General features: G+C 44.9%; 1 protein-coding gene across 14 annotated transcripts in view; it reads right to left on the bottom strand.

Moving 5' to 3' along the window:
- STIL (STIL centriolar assembly protein) overlaps window positions 1–25515 on the bottom strand; it is a 256784-nt gene that overhangs the window by 46419 nt on the left and 184850 nt on the right. For all 14 annotated transcript variants that reach the window (XM_085885486.1, XM_085885489.1, XM_085885485.1 and 11 more), the window contains 7 exons: window positions 17646–17753; window positions 16705–16820; window positions 16178–16365; window positions 15666–15934; window positions 15469–15552; window positions 5752–5838; window positions 5223–5367 (listed from right to left, as the gene is read on the bottom strand). In XM_085885486.1, the coding sequence (XP_085741612.1) occupies window positions 5223–5367; window positions 5752–5838; window positions 15469–15552; window positions 15666–15934; window positions 16178–16365; window positions 16705–16820; window positions 17646–17753 (997 nt within the window). The remainder of the gene's footprint in view (window positions 1–5222; window positions 5368–5751; window positions 5839–15468; window positions 15553–15665; window positions 15935–16177; window positions 16366–16704; window positions 16821–17645; window positions 17754–25515) is intronic.

Genomic DNA, 25515 nt, shown 5'->3' with positions numbered 1-25515 from the left:
CTGAACTAACCAAACCACGGTGATAACGAGCATCACGAAGACACTCCTCAAATCCTGCTTACCCCTTTCCTTAACCTTTCTCGCAATTGGGACCAGCGTAGTGCTCGCCAGCTCGAACTGCGCAGTCCACACCGGATGAATGAAGAGGTCACCAAAGCCTCAAAACTTTCTGATCACTCTCCCTTGTCAACTCTTCCTCGGGTGCGAGTCTGATTTGGCACCAATGTAGTTATCATAAGTAAGAAGTACAAGGGATCATTTAGAACCAGTCTACTTTTCACTGTCTCTTTTACCTCTTCTATATATTACACACCAACAAATTTCCCTGCTGTTGACGTATGCCACACCACACGAATAAATGCAAATCTGCTGCACAAATTGTGAATAGAACCCTCTTGTCTTAATGTGCCACATACTTTTCCATGTCCCCCTTTTGTAAATAATAAACCCCTTTGCACATGTTCTTCCCATCTGCTTGTCATCTTTTCTTACATTGGTCTACCACAGTCAACAGTTTTGGTTAACCTGGGAGGTTTTCTACCCCCACTAATTGGCTTACTTGATTAGCCGGTACCACACCTATCTGTTCTGCTTGGCAGATAACCACCAAGTACGGTGCCAAGGGTGTGGTCTTTTGGTTGCTGTGCCAACAGAAAGGTACCGTGGAAACCTCTCGGTGTAACCCTGCTAGGCCGGTCGTCTCAGTCTAGCAGCTTGGGCTGTGCAAGATCTTCAGCCTGTTAGATTGCGGAGTTATCTGTGGTCAACGGCCTCAGGGCCAGAGATCGGGAAGATAAGTCCGGGAACACCCCCTTCCCCACCGACATGGTAGCCCTGAACTCCGATTCCTTACCAATATCTATATATCCGCATAAACATGCCAGTAGTGACAAATGAACCAGACTCAGTGGCGTAGTGACGAGTGTCTGCTCTGAGTTTGGGAAGTCAGTGGTTCAAACCCCATAAGAGTCATACCAAAGACTTTAAAAATGGCACGTGCTGCTTCCTTGCTCAATGAGCATTTAAAGTTATACAACACGGACAAACAATGCCTGGAAAGCAATGGCAAACCACCCAATATAATACTTGTCAAGAAATTCCTTCAGCAGTACCAATGCTCCATAAAGGTATGGCACACCGATATTAAAAGTGCCAAATAAGATCTCTGGTGATATTAAAGAGAAAAATTACCCCTGTGTGGGGGTGAAGGTCATCGCTATAATACCACAAGTTCTCAATGTTCAGTTATGACCGAAGACGACTGCGCAGTTCTACTGCGCAGCTCGACTATGCAGTTCTACTGCAGCTCGAACTGCGCAGTTTGGTTAAAGATGACTCGGCATTTTGGAGCGCGCACACAAAATTATATTTTGAAAATAAATGCCGACGTTTACATTTCGGGTTTTGAAACTTAGCACCTTCGGCGGAAAATGTATAAATATAAAAGGCTAAAAATGTGTTTTATATTTATATTTAATTTCTCCTTCCTTCCTTCTTTGCGAATCGCATCGGCGTTTTTGGCCATCTTCCAGATCACGTGACAATCAGGTCAGGTCAGGTATGGGAGCATGTGCCAGAACAGCACGTCGCTGCGTCCACTTTCCGCCGGTAGTCCAGGGGCCTCCGTCTGGCCATCCCCCAGGCAGATGCCAGGCCCATCCCCATCTCCTTGAGATGATGGTCAACCTGTTGCAACCATGAGGCACGTGGTCGACCCACTGGCCTCCTCCACTCATGAGATTCCCTCGCTGAGAGAATCTGGTGAGCAGGATCAGTCAGGAAAACGAGCCACATGTCCATACAGCCGCAACTGACGCTCACGGACTATGCAGGTAACAAATCTCATCCGAGTCTCTCTCAGCAACCGCTCGTTGGACACAAAATCCGACCAGCGATAGCCAAGGATTCTCCGAAGAGACCTGGTACCAAAGGAATTAAGTCTCCGTCTCAGATCCTTGGTCAGAGTCCAAGTCTCGCACCCATAGAGCAAGACTGGAAGTACCAAGGACCTGAAGACTCGGACTTTCGTCCTCCCGCACAGGTACCGGCAGCGCCACACCCCATGATCCAGTGAATCCATGACTCCCCAGGCCCGACCCAGACGTCTATTGACCTCTGACTCGCAGCCAGCAGAGACATGAATATCACTGCCAAGGTAAGTGAATCTCTCCACGACCTCAACATCCTCACCACAAACAGACACAGACAGGACAGCAGCATCCAAGATGTCACCGAAAGCCTGGATCTTAGTTTTGACCCAAGAAACCCGTAATCCCAACGACTCCGACTCCTCATTCAGCACCTCGAGGGCCCCCAAGAGGATGTCTAAAGTCTCCGCAAAGATGACTGCATCATCTGCAAAGTCAAGGTCCGAGATCTTGACATTCCCAAATGACGCACCGCAACTTGATCTCTCCGACATCCTCCCTAGAATCCAGTCCATACAAGTGCTGAAAAGTGTGGGGGCAAGTACACATCCCTGACGAACTCCAGTAACAACTGGAAATAAGTCAGAGATGGTACCACCACACTTCACAGCACTCTCAGTACCAGAGTAGAGTTCAGACATCAGATCGATCAGTTTTGGTGGCACCCCACGAAGACCAAGAATCCTCCAGAGGGAATCCTGATTCACTGAATCGAACGCTTTACAGAGATCAACATAGGCTGCAAGCAGCCCCTGCCGAAACTCTCGTCTGCGTTCGGTGAGGACACGAAGTGCAAGGATACGGTCAATCGTTGACCTCTTTGGTGTAAAGCCTGACTGCTCTGGACGCTGGTCTTCAAGCAGATGGTGGCGAACCCTCTCGAGAATTATCCGAGCAAAGACCTTGCCCGGGACTGAGAGCAGCGTCACCCCTCGGTAGTTGTTGCAGTCTTGGCGATCACCCTTCCCTTTCCAGAGAGGGACAACAAGGCCCCTCTTCCAGTCAGTTGGGATGATGCCTGTGTTCCAGGCAGAGCACAAAACTGCATGCAACGACACGAGTGCAGCATTTCCACCAGCCTTGAGAAGTTCGGCATGGATGCCACAGATCCCTGGAGCTTTGCCCCGTTTCAACTGGTTCACCGCAGCCCGTGTTTCCACAAGCGTAGGTGGACCACAGTTGATTCGAAGGTCAGCAACAGGGATTGCAACACCCTTGACGTCCAACTCGACAGTTGGGGGATCAGCCTGGTACAACCGCTCAAAGTAACCGGCCCAGCGGGCCTTCACTTCAGACTCCTCTGTCAAGAGCCTACCACTCTCTGCTCGAACTGTAGTGCTCCGAGGGATGGGCTTGGATGAACGTAATGCGCGAATTCCCCTGTAAGCGGGACAAGAATCACCTGTCCACAGGTGATGCTCTACCCCCTCACAGATTCCTCGCACATAGGCCTCCTTGTCCACCCTCAGTGCACGTACAGTTTTACGCCTCAGCTCCCTGAACAGCTCAGATCTGCCATTCAGCCTGGCCCTGCGACTCTGGTCAATGGTATCCAGTGTCCCTTGAGAGACAAAATTCTTCTTTGCCCTGCAGTGAGCTCCAAGGCATCCACCGGCAACATCAAGGACGGTGGTCTTGAAGGCGCTCCACAACTCTTCAGGACCCCTCAAAGCACCCAGACCCCCCAAGTGTCCACTCAGCCTGTTCGCAAACTCCTCAGCTACTCTCTCATCCCTGAGCTTGGCAACATCCAGCCTCGGCTGGGATGGTACCATTCTCCAGGATTTAAGGTGCAGCTTTAGAGTTGCTACAACAAGCCTGTGGTCAGTATTGAGGAACTGAGCACTCCGGGAGACCCTGCAGTTCTGGATCATCCTCCAACGACCGTCAATGAGGACATGGTCAATCTCCTTTGCCACACCGCCAGCGTTGGAATACCAAGTCCAGCGATGAGCTTGTGGGCGCTGAAACCATGAACCAGCCACCCTAAGTCCATGACTTCTTGCAAAGTCAAGGAACTTCGTGCCATTCTGGTTCATAGTTCCTGACCCATGGGGACCAACACACACCTCATAACCGTCCCTATCAGTTCAAGTCGATGCATTGAAATCCCCCAAGACTAGAAGTGTATCTCGTCTGGGGCACTGATCAACCACAGACTCGAGTGTGGCGTAGAATGCATCCTTCACGGTGAGATCACTCGCCTCAGTCGGAGCATAAACAGAGACCAGGGAAATGACACCTAAGGAGTGACGAATCCTTAATCTCATAATACGCTCGTTGGCCGGTGTTACCTCAATTATCATTGGAGTCAGCTTATTGGACACAGCTACAGTAACTCCTTGGGTATGGTAACCATCAGAGCGACCAGACCAATAGTAGGTGTAACCACCCACCATTATCTCGCCGCAATCCGGTCTCCGAACCTCAGAGAGAGCTGCAATCCCGATGTCCAAACGCTTGAGCTCAGATGATAACAGAGACAGGTGATCATCCTCTGTTAGGGATAGGACATTCCAGGCACCCACCTGAAGGGACTGCCTCAGGTTAACCCAAGGAGACCGCCGTCTGGTGGACGACACCTCAGCACCACTCCGACACACTCTCCCGCAATCTGACCCTGGGATGTTACCCCGTGGTTTCCCTCCTCTCAAAGATTGGGGGTCCCGAAGGCTTTGCCCCAATCCCGTCATCCGGTGAGCTGCCCTGCGAAGGGAAGCTGCACAGGAGGTACTCCCACGGAGTGGGTTTTCAGATTTTTTTGCGTTTTTGCGTTTTGCGGAATGAAGGGTTTTACGGTGGCCGGAGTGCAAATCCTGCCACCAACCTCCTAATAAGAAGTGACCCAACTGCAGGAGGACGTCCGCAGACACAGTTGGGCACTCCGGCACAGTGACAATCAATCGGGAAGGAAATTCAAAAATCTGTCCGGTTAGATACAAGATAATATTTTTTACTATCATAATCAATAAACAGTTGCCGAATATCTTGTAGAATGGCAGATTAGATAGGTTTTGAAAATGGCGATTTTTATAATTTACGTGACCTCATGACCTCTTCCCTGACCTTGAACCCGGACAAACGTTATATCGTTGTGCAACACTCATCGACCTCTTCCAACATACTAAGTTTCATCAAGATCGGAAAGAAAAATTGACGGACGTATGGACATTTGGTCCGGCTTTATTAGGTCATCTCGGTAGAGATGACCTAAAAAGGGGATTCGTTTTGTTGTTGAATTTTTGTTTTTTTAATTAAAACATCACAGTGGAAATGAAGGAAGCTAGCACACACCTTCATGATGCTGACTGTCTCAGAGCAGGAGAAGAGTTCAAAGTCAAGCCCTCGATCGTTTCCAGGACGACACTCGTAGAACTCTGGCTGTCGATGTATCAGTGGGAACAGTACCAGCAGGAAAGCTCTGGTCTCCAAACTGACCCTTGTGTGCGCAAAATGAATGGTAACAAAAGAGAAGAAATAATGTGGTCAAACAAGGCACATGGAAACAGGCCAGCAAAATGTTTCTTCTGAATGAATAGCCTACTGAAAGTAAAGTGCATGAACAACTGGAATTAGTACTATTACATGGAGGAAGGGGGATGCATAGCTAGAATGTGCTAATGATTTAGCTTGGTCCGTATGGTAATATATGACAAGGTATTATAGTTCCAACACTTTGAAAGCAGGCAGACCAATGGCACATTTACAAAGTAAGTTCGGAACTAAAATTTGGGGCAAATGCATCGATGGATGAAATAATGACAACTCGGTCAGTCAGTCAATTGCAATATTGCTGCCCAGTCCATAAAGTTTACATGGATACCTGTGCTGAAGGACAGAGCTGTGGAGGAATCGCAGACAGCAAGCCCAGACATGAGGGTTTGTCACAGTCATCGTTCCACTCACCCAGCTGCAAAAAACACAAATAATTTCCAATCGCTTTTCCACCTCCAATCATGGCAAGTGCTCCAATACATACATATTTTTTAATAAGCATTGACCGACACGAACAACTTGCATCGTCACAAGTATCCTCAACTTCACACTAACGAATGCTCGTGTCGAGACTGCCAACCATCTTGCTACATCGCCGGACAGAAATATTGCAGGGAGTTATGCCCATGGTTCTCGGAGCATCCACTGTGCTAACACGGTACACTTCACAAATGCTGAGGGCAAAGATAAAATTTAAATCTTTGACACAACCAAAGGAAAAATTGCAAGTTATTGATATTGCTTTATTGACAGGATTTAAATGATGATAAGCAGAAAAACAAATAAACCACATTTACTCAAGAATGCACAGACTCCTCACATCAACGAAGTTACAAATCGATGAGCCATAGTGAACTTGTTGCGCAAATTTTTCTGAAGATAAAAAATCTCACCGTCCATGCATTTTTCGCTTGCCAATGTCTACAAGACAACATTAGCACAAGCTTGGTCGAATGATCGGCGTGCTAGAGCAAGATGGGACCGAAGGACAGGTGGACGTGGAACTTGAGGTGAGTCACAAAAACATCATATTGGGCCAAGGAACAATGTCAACAAAATGATGTAAAATTTGGAGGAATAAAATATGCCATAAAAAACTGCAAAGGAAGATCACCATTTGGGTAACAGATCCTGAAGGGACAGGTGCGGCTGATAATGCCCTATGACCCAGAATGCCAAGTGGGGTATGAGTCTGCAACAACAGACTTAATGAAGTTGTTATTCTTGCAGAACACTTTTATCCCTGAGGCTGCAGGGTTCAATTCTCGGCCGTTTTTTTCTTTTTTCTGCATTCCCACATCAATTACTAAAAGGAGACGTGTGTGTGTGTGTGTGTGTGTGTGTGTGTGTGTGTGTGTGTGTGTGTGTGTGTGTGTGTGTGTGTGTGTGTGTGTGTGTGTGTGTGTGTGTGTGTGTGTGTGTGTGGGGGTGTGTGTGTGTGTGGGGGTGTGTGTGTGTGTGTGTGTGTGTGTGTGGGTGTGCGCACGCATCACAAAGAGGAAGAAGCAGCAAGACAAGCTTTAGCGGTTCCTGTTGTCGTACAACAGTACAAATGGTACCAATGGAAAAATAATCGATTTAATTCGAAAAAAAAGGGTGTCCAATTATTGTTAAAGGCACCTGCTTTAAAAGCCCCTCTTTCTGAGCTTGGAGAAGAAGCAGCAGCAGGAATGGGAGCTTAATGCAGCAGTTCAAACGGTAACATTAATTATTCCACCACATAAGGAACCCTTCCGAAGGATACGGGAGGAGCACACAAAATTATATTTAGTAATACTTTGCGAAGCAATATCAGAATAACTAAAGTACATGGAAGGAGCACACAAACAACAAAAAACAACAAGAAGTTATAAGAACATTTGTCTTTGTCCTGCATGTACAAACTCCTCCAGGGGCATTTTTTTTTTCAATGTCAAAAGTAATTCCAATAAAGTGCATAGTTACAGAAAGTGCCAAATGAGTTGGTGGCCGTTCTATTTGCCACATGTACTCGTGCATTAAAAAGGTCGGCAAACGGTTCGTTTTTGTTTCTGGAGAAAGGCATGTTCAAGTACTGACTGATTTGAATTATCCCTCGAAAGAAGCATCACTTCATTGATACTCTTAAGGTACTTATACAATTAATAAAGTCAACTTGGTTTGGTTGAGCTGAAAAGTCAGCTTGGGTTTCAGTTTGAATATCAGTCATCATATTGAGAGGTCAATATGATGCATGCATAGATTACCATATTGTTTTCCTTATAGGATTGTGAACAAAATCGATTTATAAGACATGACAAATGATCAGTGGCAAAAAATATATTCAAGTCGTGGTGGGAAATGGAGGGGGTTTGGAGGAGAGTGTCAGACGAGTGTCACAATAACAGGTGGCAATCTATCGCCCTGTGGCAGCTTTTATTGGCAGAATAGTGTTGTAGTCACGTGGATTACTCAAGTTACCTGGTTTGAGTCACCTCAATGCAACCGTAACGGCCAACCGGCTCAAAGTCCCCGAGCCGAATCACGCATCTTATTTTTCAGTTTTTACTGAAATTTAAGCAGTTCAGGTCCAGTGAATAACCTGAAATGGTACAAAGCTAAGAGTTAAACAGCCAGACGTTAAAAAAAACAAAGGTTTAGGTTTCCAAAAACTGAAAAATAATGTAAATTTCAGAGTTGTTAAAAAGGCTCTTTTCAGGGAACAAGTAATGGGTGAGCAACTGCAGCTGTTCTGCAGCAATGGAAGTGAATTAAGCCTTGAAAGTTGATGCAAACAATTCCTACAGGTGTCCCAACTTTTGTTGATTAGTTACAAACCCTCTGTCTGTATAAAAGCAGTGTTGGAACAGACTGTGTTGCTGCACCCTCTGAAGCATTATTTGGACAACATTGCACTGCAGGAAGTAGTACGTTATTACTGTCATAATGGCGAGAAAAAGACAATTAACAAAGTAAGACAGACAGACCATTATAACCCTTAAAACTGTACGTCTTTCCTTTCAAGAAATTGCAAAGCAAGCCAAGATGTCAGTGAGTACAGTTTCCTACACCATCAAAAGTCACTTGGAAACTGGAGGAAACTCTGACAGGAAGAGGTCTGCAGACCCAAAGCCACAACACAATCAGAAAACAAGTTTCTGAGAGTCAACAGCTTAACACTGGTCGAAGTAAGGAAGTCTCAGTTTCAACTGTGAAGAGAAGACTTCGAGCTGCAGGTTTGACAGGTTGAGTGGCAGTAAGAAAGCCATTGCCAAGATGGCAAAATAAGAAAAAGAGGCTTACATGGGCCATGACGCACCGACAGTGGACTACTGAAAAATGGAAGAAGGTCTTATGGACCGATAAATCAAAATTTAAAATCTTCGGTTCATCACGCAGGGTTTTTGTACGCCATCGAGTTGGTGAAAGGATGGTTCCTCAGTGTGTGATACCACCTGTCAAACATGGAGGAGGAAGCGTGATGATCTAGGTCTCATTTCTGGATCCAGAGTCGACGACTTGCACAGAGTGACTGGCACCCTGAACCAAAAGGGCTACCACAGCATTTTGCAGTGCCATGCAATACCTTCTGGTCTATGCCTAGTTGGTCAGGGGTTCATCCTACAGCAAGATAACGACCCAAAACATACCTCCAGGCTATGTCAAAACTACCTCAGAAGAAAAGAACAAGACGATAGGCTTCACATCATGGAATGGCCAGCACAGTCTCCTTAAAACCCGTCAAGCTGGTTTGGGATGAACTGGACAGAAGGGTGAAAGCAAAGCAACCTACAAGTGCAACACATTTGTGGGAACTTCTGCAACAGTGTTGGGAAGAACTTTCCGAACAATATTTGATTTCCATTGTAGAAAGAATGCCACAAGTATGTTCGGCTGTTGTATCTGCAAAAGGTAGCTCCTTTGATGAGTCAAAAATTTAGATTAAATTTTGTTCAACAAAACGATTCCATGATTTCTTTTTTTATTTGTTCTGTGCTTTAATTTCAGGGTACGTACATTGAAATATTAAACTGATTAAATTTCAGTAAAAACTGGAAAAATGGGGGTGTTCGAAAACTTCCGACCGGTCGTGTATATATATATATATATATATATATATATATATATATATATATATATATATATATATATATATATATATATATATATATATATATATATATCATAATTGTGAAGTTTCACGGCGATTGATGAAGAGGTTCAAGAGAAATTTATTTTAAAGATTTGCGCCCTATCCAATATGGATGCGAGACCATGTGACCGATGGCATCATATGTGTGAACGTTTTGTTTCTCATGGATAGACGGCGATACGTGGAAAGGTTCGCATCAATCTGTTCAGCCACTTCAGAGAAGAAGATTTTTGAAGGTTAAAAAAACAAAAACAATATAGCTGCCAAAACATGTGACCAATGGCATCATCAATTTTTTTTTTTCTGTGAAGCATTTTATCCCAAGGTGACATTCAAAAATTTTCATACTGATCAGATGTAGCGTTGTACACATGCAATTATGATGACATAACAAAGGCACCTTTGATGTCATTTAAAAAAAAAATCACACATTCCACATGAGGAGTACTTGACATGTGCGAAGTTTCAGAGATAGAGGTCCAAAGTTTTTCCGTATTTCCAACATGGCTGCCACACCACATGACTTGTGACATCATAATTATCATTAAAACATTCTACATGAGTAGTCGCTCCGAAAGTGAAAATTTTGTCTCAATCCGACAAGAGGTTGCGGAGAAAAACACTAAAGTTCTGTGCGGACAGACAGACAGACAGACAGACAAATAAACCAATGTCACCCCCAGGGTGACCCGTATCTTGCCAAAAGGTGACCACGTGTGACTTCTTTAAGGTCACACTGAGGTGAACAGAGCTGCTATCCACCAGGAGCGACTCCTTGAGGAATATCTGCCTACGAGAGATTCCGATGAGAATCGTTCTACAGAGTAACCATGAAAAATATGCGTTTGCCTCATAACGTCACCAAATGACGTCATTATGTCTCAAGCTTGACATATCTAAAAAGCACTCATCGAGGTGTTCAATTTGAGGTACTACACGATATGGTTCCTAAAACTTGAAAATTTGACCTTGGGGTCAAATATGTTTGACCTTCGGCGCCAACCATGAAGGTCAAGGCCAATCGCCACCAAAAATTAATCAGCTGAGTGCCAGACCATGAACTATATTCCCATGAAGTTTGAAGACGATCCGATCAAAATTACTCAAAAAATAAGGGTTTCATCGACTCCCCTGATTTGCGACAAAGTGACCTTGACCTTTGACCTTCAAAATTTTATGTGCTGAAAGGGACCTCTATAGGCCTCTGATATGCAAAGTTACAAAAATTTCCAATGATAACTGTGCTCTGCAGAATTTTTTATTCGTGATTACAGACAAACAAAAAAATAAAAAATAATAACATACAAGCTGACTGACATATCTTGCAAAAACTTTGTTTTGGCAAGATAACAAACAAATAGACCTCAATGTAATACCATCTCTTTCGGCGAGCGTAATGAAGCAACCAACTCATTACCCACTACCGAATATGTGCCTATAACACCAACGGCGAATGGAGGTTCATAAATTTCTAAGCCTTCGGGCCTGGCAAGGACACAGCGATAGAGTGAATCCACAAGACAAGAGGAGACACTGGAACAAACCCGACAGAGTCGTGCAGGAGTCCATCGGCAAGTTTGGTTCCTCAGTAGGGCATTGCACTGCTATGTTCCGGCACTGGGTCCTGTGCTCAGGATGGAGGAGAGGAGCGGGCATGGCTTTGGCTCCAGTGGAGCAAGGCTCGGCCCGGAATTAGAGACAGAACCAATGGATGTCGCTCCGCACATTGACGCCCCCAACCCCCCCCCCCACGGGCTCATGCGTCAGCGATGATGTGCCACACCCCTCCCCTCTCACTTACCATTGTCTTGTGGCCTAGTCGATGGGCGGGGCTAACCCATACATGACCCTTCATCTTCACAGCTCCCAATGCCTCGGCAGTCCTATGAGCAACTTTAGTTTTCATGCCCAGCTAGCGCCTCAAGTCCTAGCAAACCGTTAAAAAGAAACAGATTCAGAGGTCAGGACATTAAACATGGGGTCAAAGGGATCGGGATTTTTAGATACAGACGTTAGGAGGGTGAGACGTCGACCTATTACATAAACGACACGTATCTGATATCACAATTAATTACTTCACGCTTATGCTGAAACATGTACTAAAGATATAACAACTAAAGTAAGCAGTGATAACCCATCGGAGCTATTTACATTTGCATCGACCAATTTGGTATTTCTACTGAATGTATAAAATCATTTACTTTATTCTTGGTGACAGAATTTGGGAGCCTGAAAGACAACCTCAACCTTGGGTTTAAGAGCACTGTGGAATAAGTCATGATCACACTCCTTCAAGTCAAAGTCCAAGCAGACGGCTTATTAAAACATGCGTTTTAACTCCGGTTAAGTCTTTGATTAGTGTTCTGCATGACATCTCAGCTTTCAAAAAAAAAAAAAAAATTACACACATTTTGCAGGTCATTTTATACATTTGTCTTGTAGAATTATTGCCAATGCAACAAAACTGGAAGAATCTTTGAATAATAAAATCCAGCTATTTAGCCAATTGTTTGTTTCTCCCTTACCCTTGAAGCAGACAGAAGTCAAACTACAAAATGAAATAAAGTATGTGGCTTCAATAATAATCTAGTCTAATAAATGTCAGTGTGTCCCCCATCAGTCTCCTCCATAACTGCAAAACCATGAAACCTAACGGCCCCAAACTTTGCATGCACACCAAGGTAACTCCAAGGTGGTGCGTGAATGAAAATTTGGTATTTGCGTCGACTTAAACACCTCTTCAAGATAGTTTCGTTTTTTGGTCTTGGCAATCGACAAAATTCTGTTTTATCACAATGTTAGACAAATGTGTGGATTTATCTGGTAGTTTTCATGAATCGGGATTTGATACTGCCCTTCCATGTATGACTGTAACGAAATAGTACTTTGACTTCCTTCACCAGACCAAATACTGAATAAGAAAACACAACATTTAGGTTGTAAAATACAATTTCCGAAACAAAAAAAATTGGCATACTTCTGAGTTATTCAACTTTGGGTGTGAAGCCGAAAATCACATTATGGACGTACGTTACGGAAGTACATATTTCACATACATCTTTAACGCAATCATTTAAAACAGAAAATAGTAAATTTCCTCAGTAAGTTTTTTACTCACATCACTGCATATGATCATTTCAACATCAAAGTCGAAGTGATAATACAGAAACAACAGATGACAATTAACCCAAAACCTTTGCAGTCGGCAAAGTGAGTACGTCCGTAACTACCTGAATGATTTCTGTTTGTTAATGCCCAATTAAACAGTTAAAAGACGCTATTAAATAAAAAATAAAAAACTCCATCGAGTGTGGTTTATTGAAAAATACTCGATGGCTTTATATTTTATACTGTTGCATTCGTTTGAAAACGTTACTAAAAAGACGTACATTTTGCGTTACTCGCTTTAGATTTATAGTAATAAACCACAATATAATAATTTGTTGGCAAATGATAAGATTGTTTGTATTTTAGTGAAAATAACTTCTTAGTTTCTTTGGATTTGTAATGACTGGTTGCCATGGTTGCCAACACAAAATTTAAATGAATTTTGTGTTCAGAATGAGATTCTCCAACAATTTTGGGAAAACATATCTACCCAAACTCTTGTATCCGCCAAAAAAAATTTGAGGACTAATGAGGGCACCCTGAAGTTGTGCCTGTGCAAGTTTCATTTGATTTCATCAAATTTGGAAGAATTTTCTTATTTTTTTGCCCATCTTGGCATATCCTTTATTTGGTTGGAGTGCGGGTGGTTGGGTGTGTGTTTGGGGGGGAGGGTGAGTGTGCAATTCGATTTATCCGAGCTATATGTTTATCCGAGCCAATTGCTTACTCTAAACTTTGACTGAAGACCTCAATACCATTTGACCTCGATATCTAATCTGTACATACGTGTCATGGTACAATTGCTTAGTTTAGTTCAAATCCCGACCTCGACAACATTTTTACCCGACATGACCGCTGACCTTTGACCTCTTGATGCGAAAATCTAATCTGTTCATCTTTGCATCATAATATGTACTTCTGTCAAGTTTGGTCAAATCCCATCACTGGTTCACAAAATATTGTGAAAACAGGATTTTACCTAACATAACCTCTGACCTTTGATCTCCTGACCCATAATCAAATCATTTCATCTCTGCATCATTATACATACTTGTACCACATATTGTTGCGAATTTGGAAGCACACTGCACTCAACATTCAGGTCCCTATAGAACAGTTATATCGGTAAGTATGTGTTTCTAGTTAGGGTCCCGTCCCTAGTCTAATGGGAATTCAATGTTCGTGCGCTGCAGAGTTATTTTGATTGTCAGGGTTTTCTTGTACATTTTGACACCAACAACCACTACAACAACGCCACCGTTCCTGCCTTGACCCGATCGCCATTACGCACGTGTTTTTGGTTGAGGACGTGGGCAGAGCCTCCGTCGCTTCGGCTCGAAGCTCCAGCCCATGAGTGGAGGGCGAGCACTACACGCGCGCCCCAGCCAATCGGGAGGCCGCCACGAGTCGCGTGAGAAACCCCTCGTCCAATCAGGAGGCGAGTGGTGAGGAGAAGAAGCCCCTCCCTCCTGAGGAGAAGTGGTTGTCTGGACCTGGACCTGCGTTGAGGGAGAGGACGGCAGTTCGGAGGATCGTGGCAATTGTGGCAGATGGTCGGAGATTGGCTTGGTCTAGACCAGTTTTTCGGGAGGCAGTGTGATTGTGGTGACTGCGGAGGGTTCTGCAGACGGTCGTGGTTGGAGCGGTCTGCAGTCCTTTGGAGGGCAAGTCTGGTAGTCGAGCAGCCAGGATCCTAAGCCGTGGACTTCGAGTCATGGGTTCGGGTCCCATCAGTGGTTCGGAGTTGGTGTGGCTGCACGATGCGGACAGGTACCCCGGGCCGGCTCTACCGACTAAAGACCATTGAGGTCTATTTCTTTTGGGGTATTTGTGTGTGCGTGTGTGTCCTTGGGCCCCGTCTATAACTATAAACTGTTAAGTGCTTTTTGTTGTACATTACCTGCATTGCTTTTAGTCGGTTTAACTCTGCTCTTTGTGTGTTCCCTCCCCCCGATTGTAAATAAATATCCATTTTGTTAAATGTTTCAGCTCATTTCTGTGTTTTCTATCATTGGTTTGCCACGCTGCGAACGGGAACTAGGAGGCTTCATTGTTGCCGTAATCGTGCAATCGGCCCAGCAGGACCTCGATAACCATCCGCTCGGGTTACGCACGTTTCGAGCACGATAACGACTTGTTCCGCTCGAGCTCCGCCGAGGGTGAATTTCCCCGGTAGTTTGGACGACGTGGGTATTTTGGTAAATTGAAATTGGCAATCGACCCTATCCCACGCGACCTATTGGCAATTTTCGGTGCGATAAGGGACCTGTCGGCTCCAGAGTTATCCGGGGTGATGACCTACAAATTCCGGGTGTTCGGTGGAGCCGACTCTGCTGCTCCAAATAGCGGTCGTGCTCGCCACCGAAACTCGGCACCACAACAATATGACTTGGATCCCTTCAGCCGTTGTTAAGTTATTGCAGTCACAAAACCCATCACAGACAGACTGACAACCCGAAAACATGATGTTTCCGGCAACTTCGTCGGTGGAAGCATTAAAAGAAAAAGACATTCTCCATTTCAATGATAGTTTTCCCATCTTTGGGTCAGTTTGGGGGAGGGGAGGGGGGGTTGGAATTTTCCTATCAAAATGTATGAAGGAATAGGCACATCACCAACCCCCCTAAACAATCAGTAGCCAGTAAGACTTATTTGTATCTCACCCTTCCTCACCCCGGGTCTATTTTGGGGACCGTCGAATAGCTCACCAATATTCAATGCCAATCTTTTTGCAATGCAGTCGAAACCAAGGGAATTTTCAAACACTGATGACAACTTAAATATATCCTGCATACACAACTTCAACAGCAACTTGGCACAACTTACGTGCCCACCAAAGGAAGAGTCGTGGTCTTGGGATCCGTATCCAGCAGTAACAGCAGTTTTCGAGTCTGGTCCATTGTCAGAAACCTAGCAGCAATGAGTAACAGTCTTGGCAACCCATAGTGTCATACAGGAACACATAGAAAGCAATCATACCAACTCGCAAAAACCACTGTGGCCGATGAGCTTTTTTGCCTCACCCGCTTTTGACAGCTCCGCGTGACTGAGCCAGGTTATACGTGCTGCCCAGGTTTCTTGCGAGTGCCGTAGGGATAACCGGCACAGGTTGCACTGGCGTGGCAACGAGAGAGGCACCGACACAAACATAAGAAGCACAGAGGCCATGGCAAAGGCTGTCAAGAAGGCCTGTCTGACTAGTGGTTCCCCTGTTGCAGGTGAGCCTGATTATGAGGGAAAGGAAGCGTGAAGGCTCTGTACTTTCAGGGAATATGCAGTGCTGATGCAGGGTCTGTTAATGGATGGAAAATTGTGGAAGGGATAATAAAAAAAATGAAAATACAGCAAAGTTAAGGAGCTCAATCCAAAGTACTTGACAAGTGATTCAATATGTTGATGGACAACATTCTCATTATGGACATTGGACACAAGTCCTGCTGACCTCGTATCAAAATGACTGCTCATCTCAAAGTCAAAACAATTACTTAAAAAGGTTAAAACGTCTCTTCGAAGGCAGAAGTTAGGTAATACCCACGGTCAAAATCCTGTGAAAAACCTCCGTGCTGAGTGCTGTAGATGTAATAGAGTCGGACGCACCGACCACAATGAGAAGGGGCACCAAAAGATCTCCAGGGAGCAAGGCAGTGGGGACAGGAATTTCTTGTCCAGGAATTGCCCGCCCAGGGTCAAACCGATCCAGAATCAGTGTCAACCCTCCTTCATCTATAATGGACACACGGACAATTATTCAGCACGAGGTAAAGTCAATGCATCAAAATGACATTGGATAAAGAATCGTAAATGACGAGGATAAAGATAAAAGAAAGGAGCACAGTAAAGCATTGCAAAAACAAACAATTTATTTAGAAACGGACAATTGGACGTTGACAGGATAAACCCAAAACGTGATTATTCCCAGCATAATCTGCTCTGGCAACACCCACTTCGCAGAGTCAATGCTCTCAAGACTGCAGGTAGATCACTCCATGAGACTGGCAGTTTACCCAATAAAAAAAAAATGCACAAAACATTTAGACGTCAGCACACAAAGAGGATGCTTACCGTCATCGACTTCCACAGAGCCAATGAGGAAGCAAGAGAGGCATTTTACACCGCTCTGAATGGCATGGCCATTGGCTAACCGCAACACCTTCTCCGCAATGCGAATCTGAGGATTTCTGCAGAGGGAGAACATGGTACAAGCTGCATAATAACCTCAAAGCTTCAGCTTTCACAATTACATGTTCACACAGAAATAACGAGAAGGGCACTCGGTAGAGCGCATACCTCCGCCACGTAATGCCTGACCCATGAGAACATTTCGGGCCCAATACATTTTTGAAATATCATGCTTTCTATCGTTTTTGGCCCTATCTCTCAATGGTGAAAATTCACTTTGAGAAATTAAACAATTCTCGTATCCATATCTGGATTTGGATCTTCACCAAAATCGAATAAATTCGTCCTTTTTCACACACCCAACATGTCCAATAAGTTTCGTCCCACATTTATTCCCACATGCATAAAAACAAATCCGTGTTGTGAAGCCCCACGTTTGACGAGCATTTACTGCACACAGTAAAATTATGTCATGCCACATATATTTATTATAGAGGGGCACCTTAGCTAAATATAGCATAACAATTGTGCATTTTGTGAGGGAAGCACCAAATTTGGCAGACTAGTAGCCTAATATATTATGAACAGATTTGGATATTGGGCCATCTCAAATTCAGCCGCTGATGGCTGTAGCAGCCATTTTCCACTGCCATCAAAAATTTTGAGATGGCCCAATATCCAAATCTGTTCATAATATGATAGGCTACTAGTGTGCCAAATTTGGTGCTTTCCTCACAAAATGAAAAAATTGTTATGCTAAGTTGCCCCACTATTATCAGTGCTAACAATCAGAATGGCATCACTTTAAAAAAAAAAATAATAAACAAACAAAACAGTAATTAATGCATTATCAGCCCAACACCTCACACATTTTCATGACAAACCTGTGGGGTGAGAGTCGCAACTCTGAACCTTTGCCCAGAGGCTTGGAATCCCAAAGCGCTGCGTTTGTCTTGGGGAAACTGAAGTTTAAAAGGCCAGGGTCTTGATATCTGAATCACACCGGCAGCACTGGTTAGTTCCAAATAATTGGGGTAACAACCCACACAAAAACTTCATACAATGAAACTGGTCTTGCACTTGAGGTTGCCTCTTTTTCTCGGACAAAGGGCAAATGCCCAGAACATCAGCTTCTCCCTGCTTCACACAGTGATCAAGGTTTTGGTTTTGTCAAGTCCATCCATTGTTCACATGTCATAAGTTTATAACCCATGGAGCCTCACTATATTCAAGAAATATTGTTGTATCTGTGTAATGAATGTGCCACGGAGTGAACCAAGAGTGAGGAAATCAAAAAGCAACAAATAACAGTGATGAGGCACAATTCACTCTCCCGTCCAGATCATGTCCCCTGGAATAACACAGCCTATTCATCACTTACAATACAGTATTTCCTCGCACAAACAACTGACAATACAAGGCTCACAAACTTTGCTTGACAAGGTAGAGAAAAATGTCCGAACAGCCTTCAAAAGCAAAGGTCGCATCTACTTGACTGTGAACTTGCTGAATGTACGACACTTCATTTCACCGTAAGAGGCACACACATCTTCCACATGACAATTTATAAAACTGCACGACAATGCAACTGTCTTGCCACAAATATAATTGGTGCCACGTTTATGGTAATTAAGTTTCCGTAGATAAATACTCAACTCAAATAAATGTGAACTTGCGTGCATTATTCGTTGTAGAAATCCGTTGAAACCAGCTTGTCAAATTGGCATTTATAATCTAGAGCAGGGGTCGGGAACGTTTTTGACTCAGAGAGCCATTAAAGCAAAATATTTGGAAATCTATTTCAGTGAGAGCCATATAATATATTTTAAGACTGAATTCAACTAAATGTGAGTATAATAAGCCTCTGAATTTATTCTTTTAAATAATGTTGTTATAATACTCACCATTAATGGGACTTCTGGTGCTGCATGGATTTGCTGATGGCTTTGTAGTCTGGTTGGTACTTGGTGAGGTTAAGCTTCATGCAAGCATTGAGGCTTTCATCCGTTAGACGTGATCGTAGGTTGGACTTGATGTTTTTAAGATGTGAGAATGACTGCTCACATGCATACGTAGATCCAAACAAGGTCAATACAGCAATACTCACACGCTGCAGTGTGAGGTATGTGACAGGAAGCGCGTTCCAAGTTTTGATAATCAGCTCGTCTTCGGGTTGAAGTTTTTCATTTCTGTCCACATGTGCTTGCTCGCCAACTCTGCTTTCTGTCGTGCGATTCTTTCCAAATCTTCATTCAGTGACTTGAACTTATTCACCCACATGTCTGAGGCCTTCAGGTCAGCCACTTCTGCTTCAAAATCTCTGACGGAGACACCAGGAATGTAACTCAGGTCGGCTGTGTTCAGTGAACACTCGTTTGGATGGGTGATGAACTTAAAAAGACGAGTGTGCTCACGAAATTCTCCAAAGCGTGCTTTGAATGACTGTAGGAGACTGGATGTGAAGCCAGCTAACTGGTGGAGATCAAAGTTTTGAGTGGGCTCACTTGCTGTGCATGCATCTTTAAATTGTCTCAGTTTTTCAAAATGTAGTAAACGACCTGTTTCAAGATCCATGATAAAGAGCTCCAGCTTGTTTTCAAAAGCAAACACGGCTTGTTGAAGGGATAACACTATTTCCAATGCCTTGCATTTTCACGTTGAGCTCGTTCAGATGTTCAGTCATATCCACGAGATAGTAAAACTTGAGGAGCCACTCAGTTTCGGCTAGCTCAGGATGCTCAATCCCTTTCATTTCAAGGAAAGTCCGGATTTCGTTCAGGCAAGCCGCAAAACGGCTAAGCACCTTCCCTCTTGACAACCAACGCACATTGCTGTGCAAAAGCAGACCGTGATAGTTATTTCCAACTTCATCCAGCAGTGTTTTAAACTGGCGACCATTTAAGGCTCGGGCAACAATAAAATTGATCACACGAATGACCAGCGACATCACTTCGCCAAGCTGCCCATCACACATCTGGGCACAAAGTGCCTCCTGGTGTAGAATGCAATGGAAACTTAGGATGGGTCTATTTTCATGTTCACGGAGAAGCGCCACAAATCCTTTGTTTTTCCCCACCATACACGGAGCACCATCAGTACACACCGAGATAAGTTTATCCATTCGTAGATTTTTTTCTTGAGCGAACTCCATGAAAGACTTGAATAAATACTCACCTCTTCTGGACCCTTTTATTGGCAGAACAGCAAGACTTTCTTCGCGCAGTGTATCACCAGCAGCATATCTTGCAATCACACTGAACTGCGACAAATGGCTTATGTCTGTTGACTCATCCAAAGCCAGGGAAAAGAACGGCACTGTATTTATGTCCTTCACTTGCGTTTCCTCCACTTGGTTTGCCATCATGATGGTACGATCATGAACAGTTCTTGCCGACAGAGGCATGTCTTGTATCCATTTGATTATCTTGTCTTTGTTCGGAAGATCATCAAAAAGTTCATTGGCGACAACATCCAGCATGAACGTTTTTGCATACTCGCCATCTGTGAATGGTTTTCCGTTCCTCACTATTGCTAAAGATCCAGCAAAGCTGGCGGAATTATAGTCACCTTGCCGGGTCCATACGCGGAGTTGCTGCTGGCTGGCTTGCATCCTGCTCAGTAGCTCTTGGCACGCTTTCTTTCTGCTGTCTCCCACAGGGTATTTTGATGCAAAGGTAGCATGGCGCGTGTCGAAGTGCTGCTTTATATTCGACCGTTTCATCGATGCAATTTTGTCATTGCAAATTAGACACACCACAGAACCTGCTCTCTCCACAAAGGCGAATTCTTCGGCCCATTCATCCTGAAATGTACGATACTCCTCATCTTTTTTTCTTTTCGCCATCTTCTTCGTCGAAGGGTTCGCTTTGAGCAAATGAGAGAGAGGAAGATGTTGACCCAAGTGAGTCTGGCAGGCCTGCGCACGGGCTGACATACTCGAGAGGTGCGGCGCGGCCGGCCGACTCTGGGATGCTGTCGCCTCAGCGGTGGCGCGTGATTGGTCGAGATGAATTCCGTGACGCGTCTCGGCGGCGGCACGTTATTGGAGGAACCGAAATCACGAGTCGCCTCAGCAGTGGCGCGTGATTGGTCGAGATGAATTCCGTGACGCGTCTCGGCGGCGGCACGTCATTGGAGGAACCGAAATCACGAGTCGCCTCAGCGGTGGCGCGCGATTGGTCGAGATGAATTCCGTGACGCGTCTCGGCGGCGGCACGTCATTGGAGGAACCGAAATCACTACTCGCATCGGCCGCATGACTGGACGAAACAAAAACCGCTTCAGACAATTCGGAGGTGTTTTTTCTTCTCTCCTTCTGCCAAGTTCAGCCCTGCACGTGAATGAAGCACGACACCATTCAAACTATAGGTAAAGCTTCTGCGAGAAATATTGGGCTTTCCAAGTTTCAAACTCCAATTTTATCTGCGAGCCAGATGCAATCATCAAAAGAGCCATACCTGGCTCGCGAGCCACACGTTCCCGACCCCTGATCTAGAGTCTAGATGATGTTGACAGTGACAAGTACCTTGGTGTTAACATTTCCAGAGACCTCAACTGGAAGCAGCACATTAACTGTTACCTTCAAGGCTATCCAACTTAATGAGAATCATCAAATCAAAAAAACCCCTAAAATTCTCACTATATTGTTCTACTAGCAGTACAACACGGCATTTCCCAGTCTATTTTTTGTGGGGGCCGAAAACACTTCCCCACACCTACTGAAGAATGGGGTCGGGGATCATTTAATATTTATTACCGTTCACATAGCTAGAAAGACACGCACTTTCAAGCAATAAAAAAACGAACTTTTTTTTCTTCAAAATTTTCTATTTTTGTTTGGCTAAAAAAAACTCCCCAGACACTTTACGATGAACCTCTAAGTTTGACAAAGATCTGTTCAGCCATCTCTGAGGAAAAATGGAGACAAAGACAGACAAACTGCTCTCATATAGTACTGTTATGGTTTTGGAAACTTACCCCCAGGGGAGAGCATACATACGTGGACACGTAGGTGACCGGAGGATTAGTTATTTAATTAGTCTTTGTATAGATAGTTCTTGGTCCCTTGTCGAAGGGTAGTTAGTGGGTGTGGGGGGGGGCATGCAATGGTCAAATATTTTGTGTCAGTAAGATTGATCAAGAAGAATACGTGTTATGATTAAAGCTGCTCTTATGAGCCTTTTTGCTTTCTTGCTTATAAATACTTGCTTTTAAATGATTTATTGATGTTGTGTGTGTAATAAATAATTCTGTTGTTATTTCCAATCTGTCTCGGTTGTCTTTTCCTTTATTGGTCTGACGCAGTGCACAAGTATAGTTATACGGGAAGTTGTACCCCATCTGATTTGGTTAGCCAGTGCACGCTCATTGTATCGCTCGGCAGTAATCAGTGTGCACTGAGGGCACGAGACCCCAACTGACTCAGCTGTTCACATGTAAGGTATCACGCTAGATAGTGTAACCCTGCCAGATTGCCAATGCCAATCGGTGTTCGTGGTTGCTTGGCAACCTGACAGTGCACGGAGTTATCTGTGCCCGGCAGCCTCAGAACTGGGCGTTCTGGAGGGACCCGAGTGCTTCCCCTCGTGGCAATCCCCGAATCCTAGATCTGTAACAAATTGGTGTCAGAAGTGGGGTATTTCGAACCCCCTGACTACACATCAGGAGTCAGAATTGTGCAAATTCAAGATTGTGACAGTGATTAGGGTGCCAATTTTAGTAAAAAAAAGTAATTGTGCAGTGATTTCGGATCAAGGCGGAAAAGATCATCCACGTGGGTGGATATATATATATATATATATATATATATATATATATATATATATATATATATATATATATATATATATATATATATATGGAGGAGGAACCTATGGTCCAGGGAAATGTATATGAGAATGATATTGAGGGAGAGGGCGCAGTCGGGGTCGCCATGGAAATACCAACAGAGCTCGATGACTCCCACCCCATTCCCTGGAAAACATAGCACAGGATCACGGATTGGCATTGCCATCGCAGTCTGGCAAGGAACAGATGATGCTGTTCATGAGACAGATTATGGCAAAGATGGAGTTAGGGCTGGAGGAGATGGGCAATGGCTTAAGGCGTGACATGGAAGCGATAAGCAGCAAAATGGATGCGGGCATAAGGAGTTAAGGCTGGAGGCGATGGGCAATGGCTTAAGGCGTGACATGGAAGCGATAAGCAGCAAAATGGATGCGGGCGTAAGGAATGACATGAAGACAATGGGCGATGATGTGGCATTGGAATTCCAAGCTGTACAGGACGAGGTGAATGGAGTGAGGAGGTGTGTGGATGGTGTCCGGGAAGAGATGAAGGTGGATCAGGTCAAAATGATAGATAAAATAAATAAAAGACAGAGATAAAAGGACTTGAGGAAGGGTAGGAACTAAGAATATAAATATGAGGTAATACGGAGGTGATAAAATAATTCAAAAAGGCCCAGAAAGAAACCAAGGGGGGACTGATAGCAATCAAGAAGGAATGCAAAGTGAAACATGACAAGATAAACCAGAAAAGAGAGATGGGACAAACAATAGGAACAAAAGAACGAAAGATAAAGGAACATGGAGTGGCGATGCGCAGCTCTGGTGCATGCTCCCATACCTGACCTAAACAGAGAATGAAAGAGTATAGAAGACACGAAAGTAATTCTGGAAGAGGAACTTAAAGGAGCCAAGCGGGAAATCATAAAGATAGGAGATGAGATCGATAAAGTGAAGGAAGAACGAGTAGAGGGGTAAAGGCTCGAACAAATTAAGGCAGAATTGATGGAACGTTGAAACAGGGCTAAAATATAGAGATAATGCATTGCAGGGCGAGGTGGAGAGGATACGAGACTTCAAGGCGAACCAGGAGGCAGCGAGTCCGGTCAAGGTAAGACGGTGTGAGCCGACATGGGTGCACGGTGCGAATGGGTGTATGTTGAGCTTGGGGGAAATAAAGGACCTGGGGTTTCTTGGAGTGACGCATGGATTGTGTGCTGAGCGTGCAGAGAACGAGTTTGACAGAGTGCATGGCAAGAGCGCGAGACATGCACTGACAGAGATGGGAGCAGCCATTAGCTTGTCTTACGGGTGGGGTGAGCCTCCCATGTACGTGATACCACAAGGATTCGGAGGGTTCGTCCACACATTGGCTCCGCAAGGACCGACATGTGGGATTCAAACCCTGGGAAACCGAGTGGTGCCACTGGCCCCACATGACGGTAAGAGTGACTTGAGGGTGTTTTCGGCACAGTTTGAGTACATGGCTCAAGGCAATGAATGGAACCCGGATGAGAGTAGGGTGCATCTGGTGGCAGCATTGCACAATGTAGCGGCAGAGGTTATAACCACCATATCCGATGGTGCGGTGTCAGTGCCAAACTTCAATGCAGCTCTAAAACACTGATTTGGAGTAGAACAACAGAGCGAGCTTGTTAAAGCTTAGCTCACAGAACGAAAATGAAAGACCCATGAGACAATTGGGGAATTGGCACACAATATTTTGCCAAGTGGTGGGGATCACGCATGCTGGTGTCTGCCCAGGAAAGCCTGGTCATGGACCATTTTATCCAGGCCCTCCCAGACCCTGACCTCAGGGCACACCTGTCTGGCTCCTGGCTGGCATGAACGTTGCAGCCGACATTGCAGCCCGTTCTTTGGGAGGCAGCGAGGCCACTGGCACGTGGGGGTGAGTGCCACCTGGTGACTGCAGGAATGGTTCCTGGAGAGAATGGTTCAAGAGGTGGGAGCAGGCAATTAAGAAGATCAAGGCCATGGCAGGCGGCTCCAGTGATGGTATCGGGAAGGCCATCAGGGAATAACCCAACTCAGAACTACAGGGGGAGGAATTTGGAATTTCAGAGGCATACACCTCACCCGGTAAGGTGTTATAACTGTGACCGGTTGGGTCACAGCATGGGACTGCAGATATCCCCATAGGGATAGACCCGACCCACCATCCCACCAACTCCTACCAGTGCGCCTCAGGCTAGTTGGCCACCTAAACCCCACTGCCAGGGATTGCCCATGCCGACCGAGTACATCACTGTGGCGACGAGAAGCCTTCATGGATCATTCCAGTCTTGGCAATGGGCGCATGGCCGAGTACCTCCATGGACATGGGGGAGCTGATTAGAGTAGAGTAGAGTTTTTTTGAGCCCATTTGGGTGCAGGTGAACAACCCCCCTCATTCCCAGGCAAAGGAGCATTAGCCTTAGAAAGTGATACATTAGTTAGAGGGGGGGGTAGTGAAAACAAATCGTAGCTCGCTTAGCGACAGAGTTAAAAGGGATGATATAATGTAAGGGATTATGGTGTTGGGTGAGCATGAGTTAGTCAGTTGGAATTACTTGGTGAATAGTTTGGAAATGTGAATGAGCTTGTATGGAATGAATGCAGGTCAGCAGCCCAAGAGTGAAAGCGAGTGCAGCGTGTATGGTGTGAAGGAATGATTGGGAGGGAATGAGCCCTGCCCAAGGAAACCCAGGGCTACTTAAGAGACGAGTTGGGGGATTTAGTTAAATTGGCAATGGAGCTCATTCTGCGGTTGGTGTCGTATGTTGAAATGTTTGTTTTGCTGGTGTGCAATGAGCTCTGACAGGCTGGGAGCATGGCTCATGAGAGGTTAGTATGGTTGAAGAAGGCACCCCAGGCGCTGGAAGGTCTGTCGGCCAGGGTAGGCTGTGAGCCCATGATGGGCATGGTAAATTTATGTATGGGCTCGGTTACCCATGGAAAAGGTACCCGG

Source organism: Eptatretus burgeri, chromosome 6 (assembly GCF_056783735.1).
Source record: "Eptatretus burgeri isolate ZD-2024b chromosome 6, Ebu_testis_v1, whole genome shotgun sequence".
NCBI classification, from domain to species: Eukaryota; Metazoa; Chordata; class Myxini; order Myxiniformes; family Myxinidae; genus Eptatretus; species Eptatretus burgeri.
This window is presented reverse-complemented; position numbering and strand designations above follow the sequence as displayed.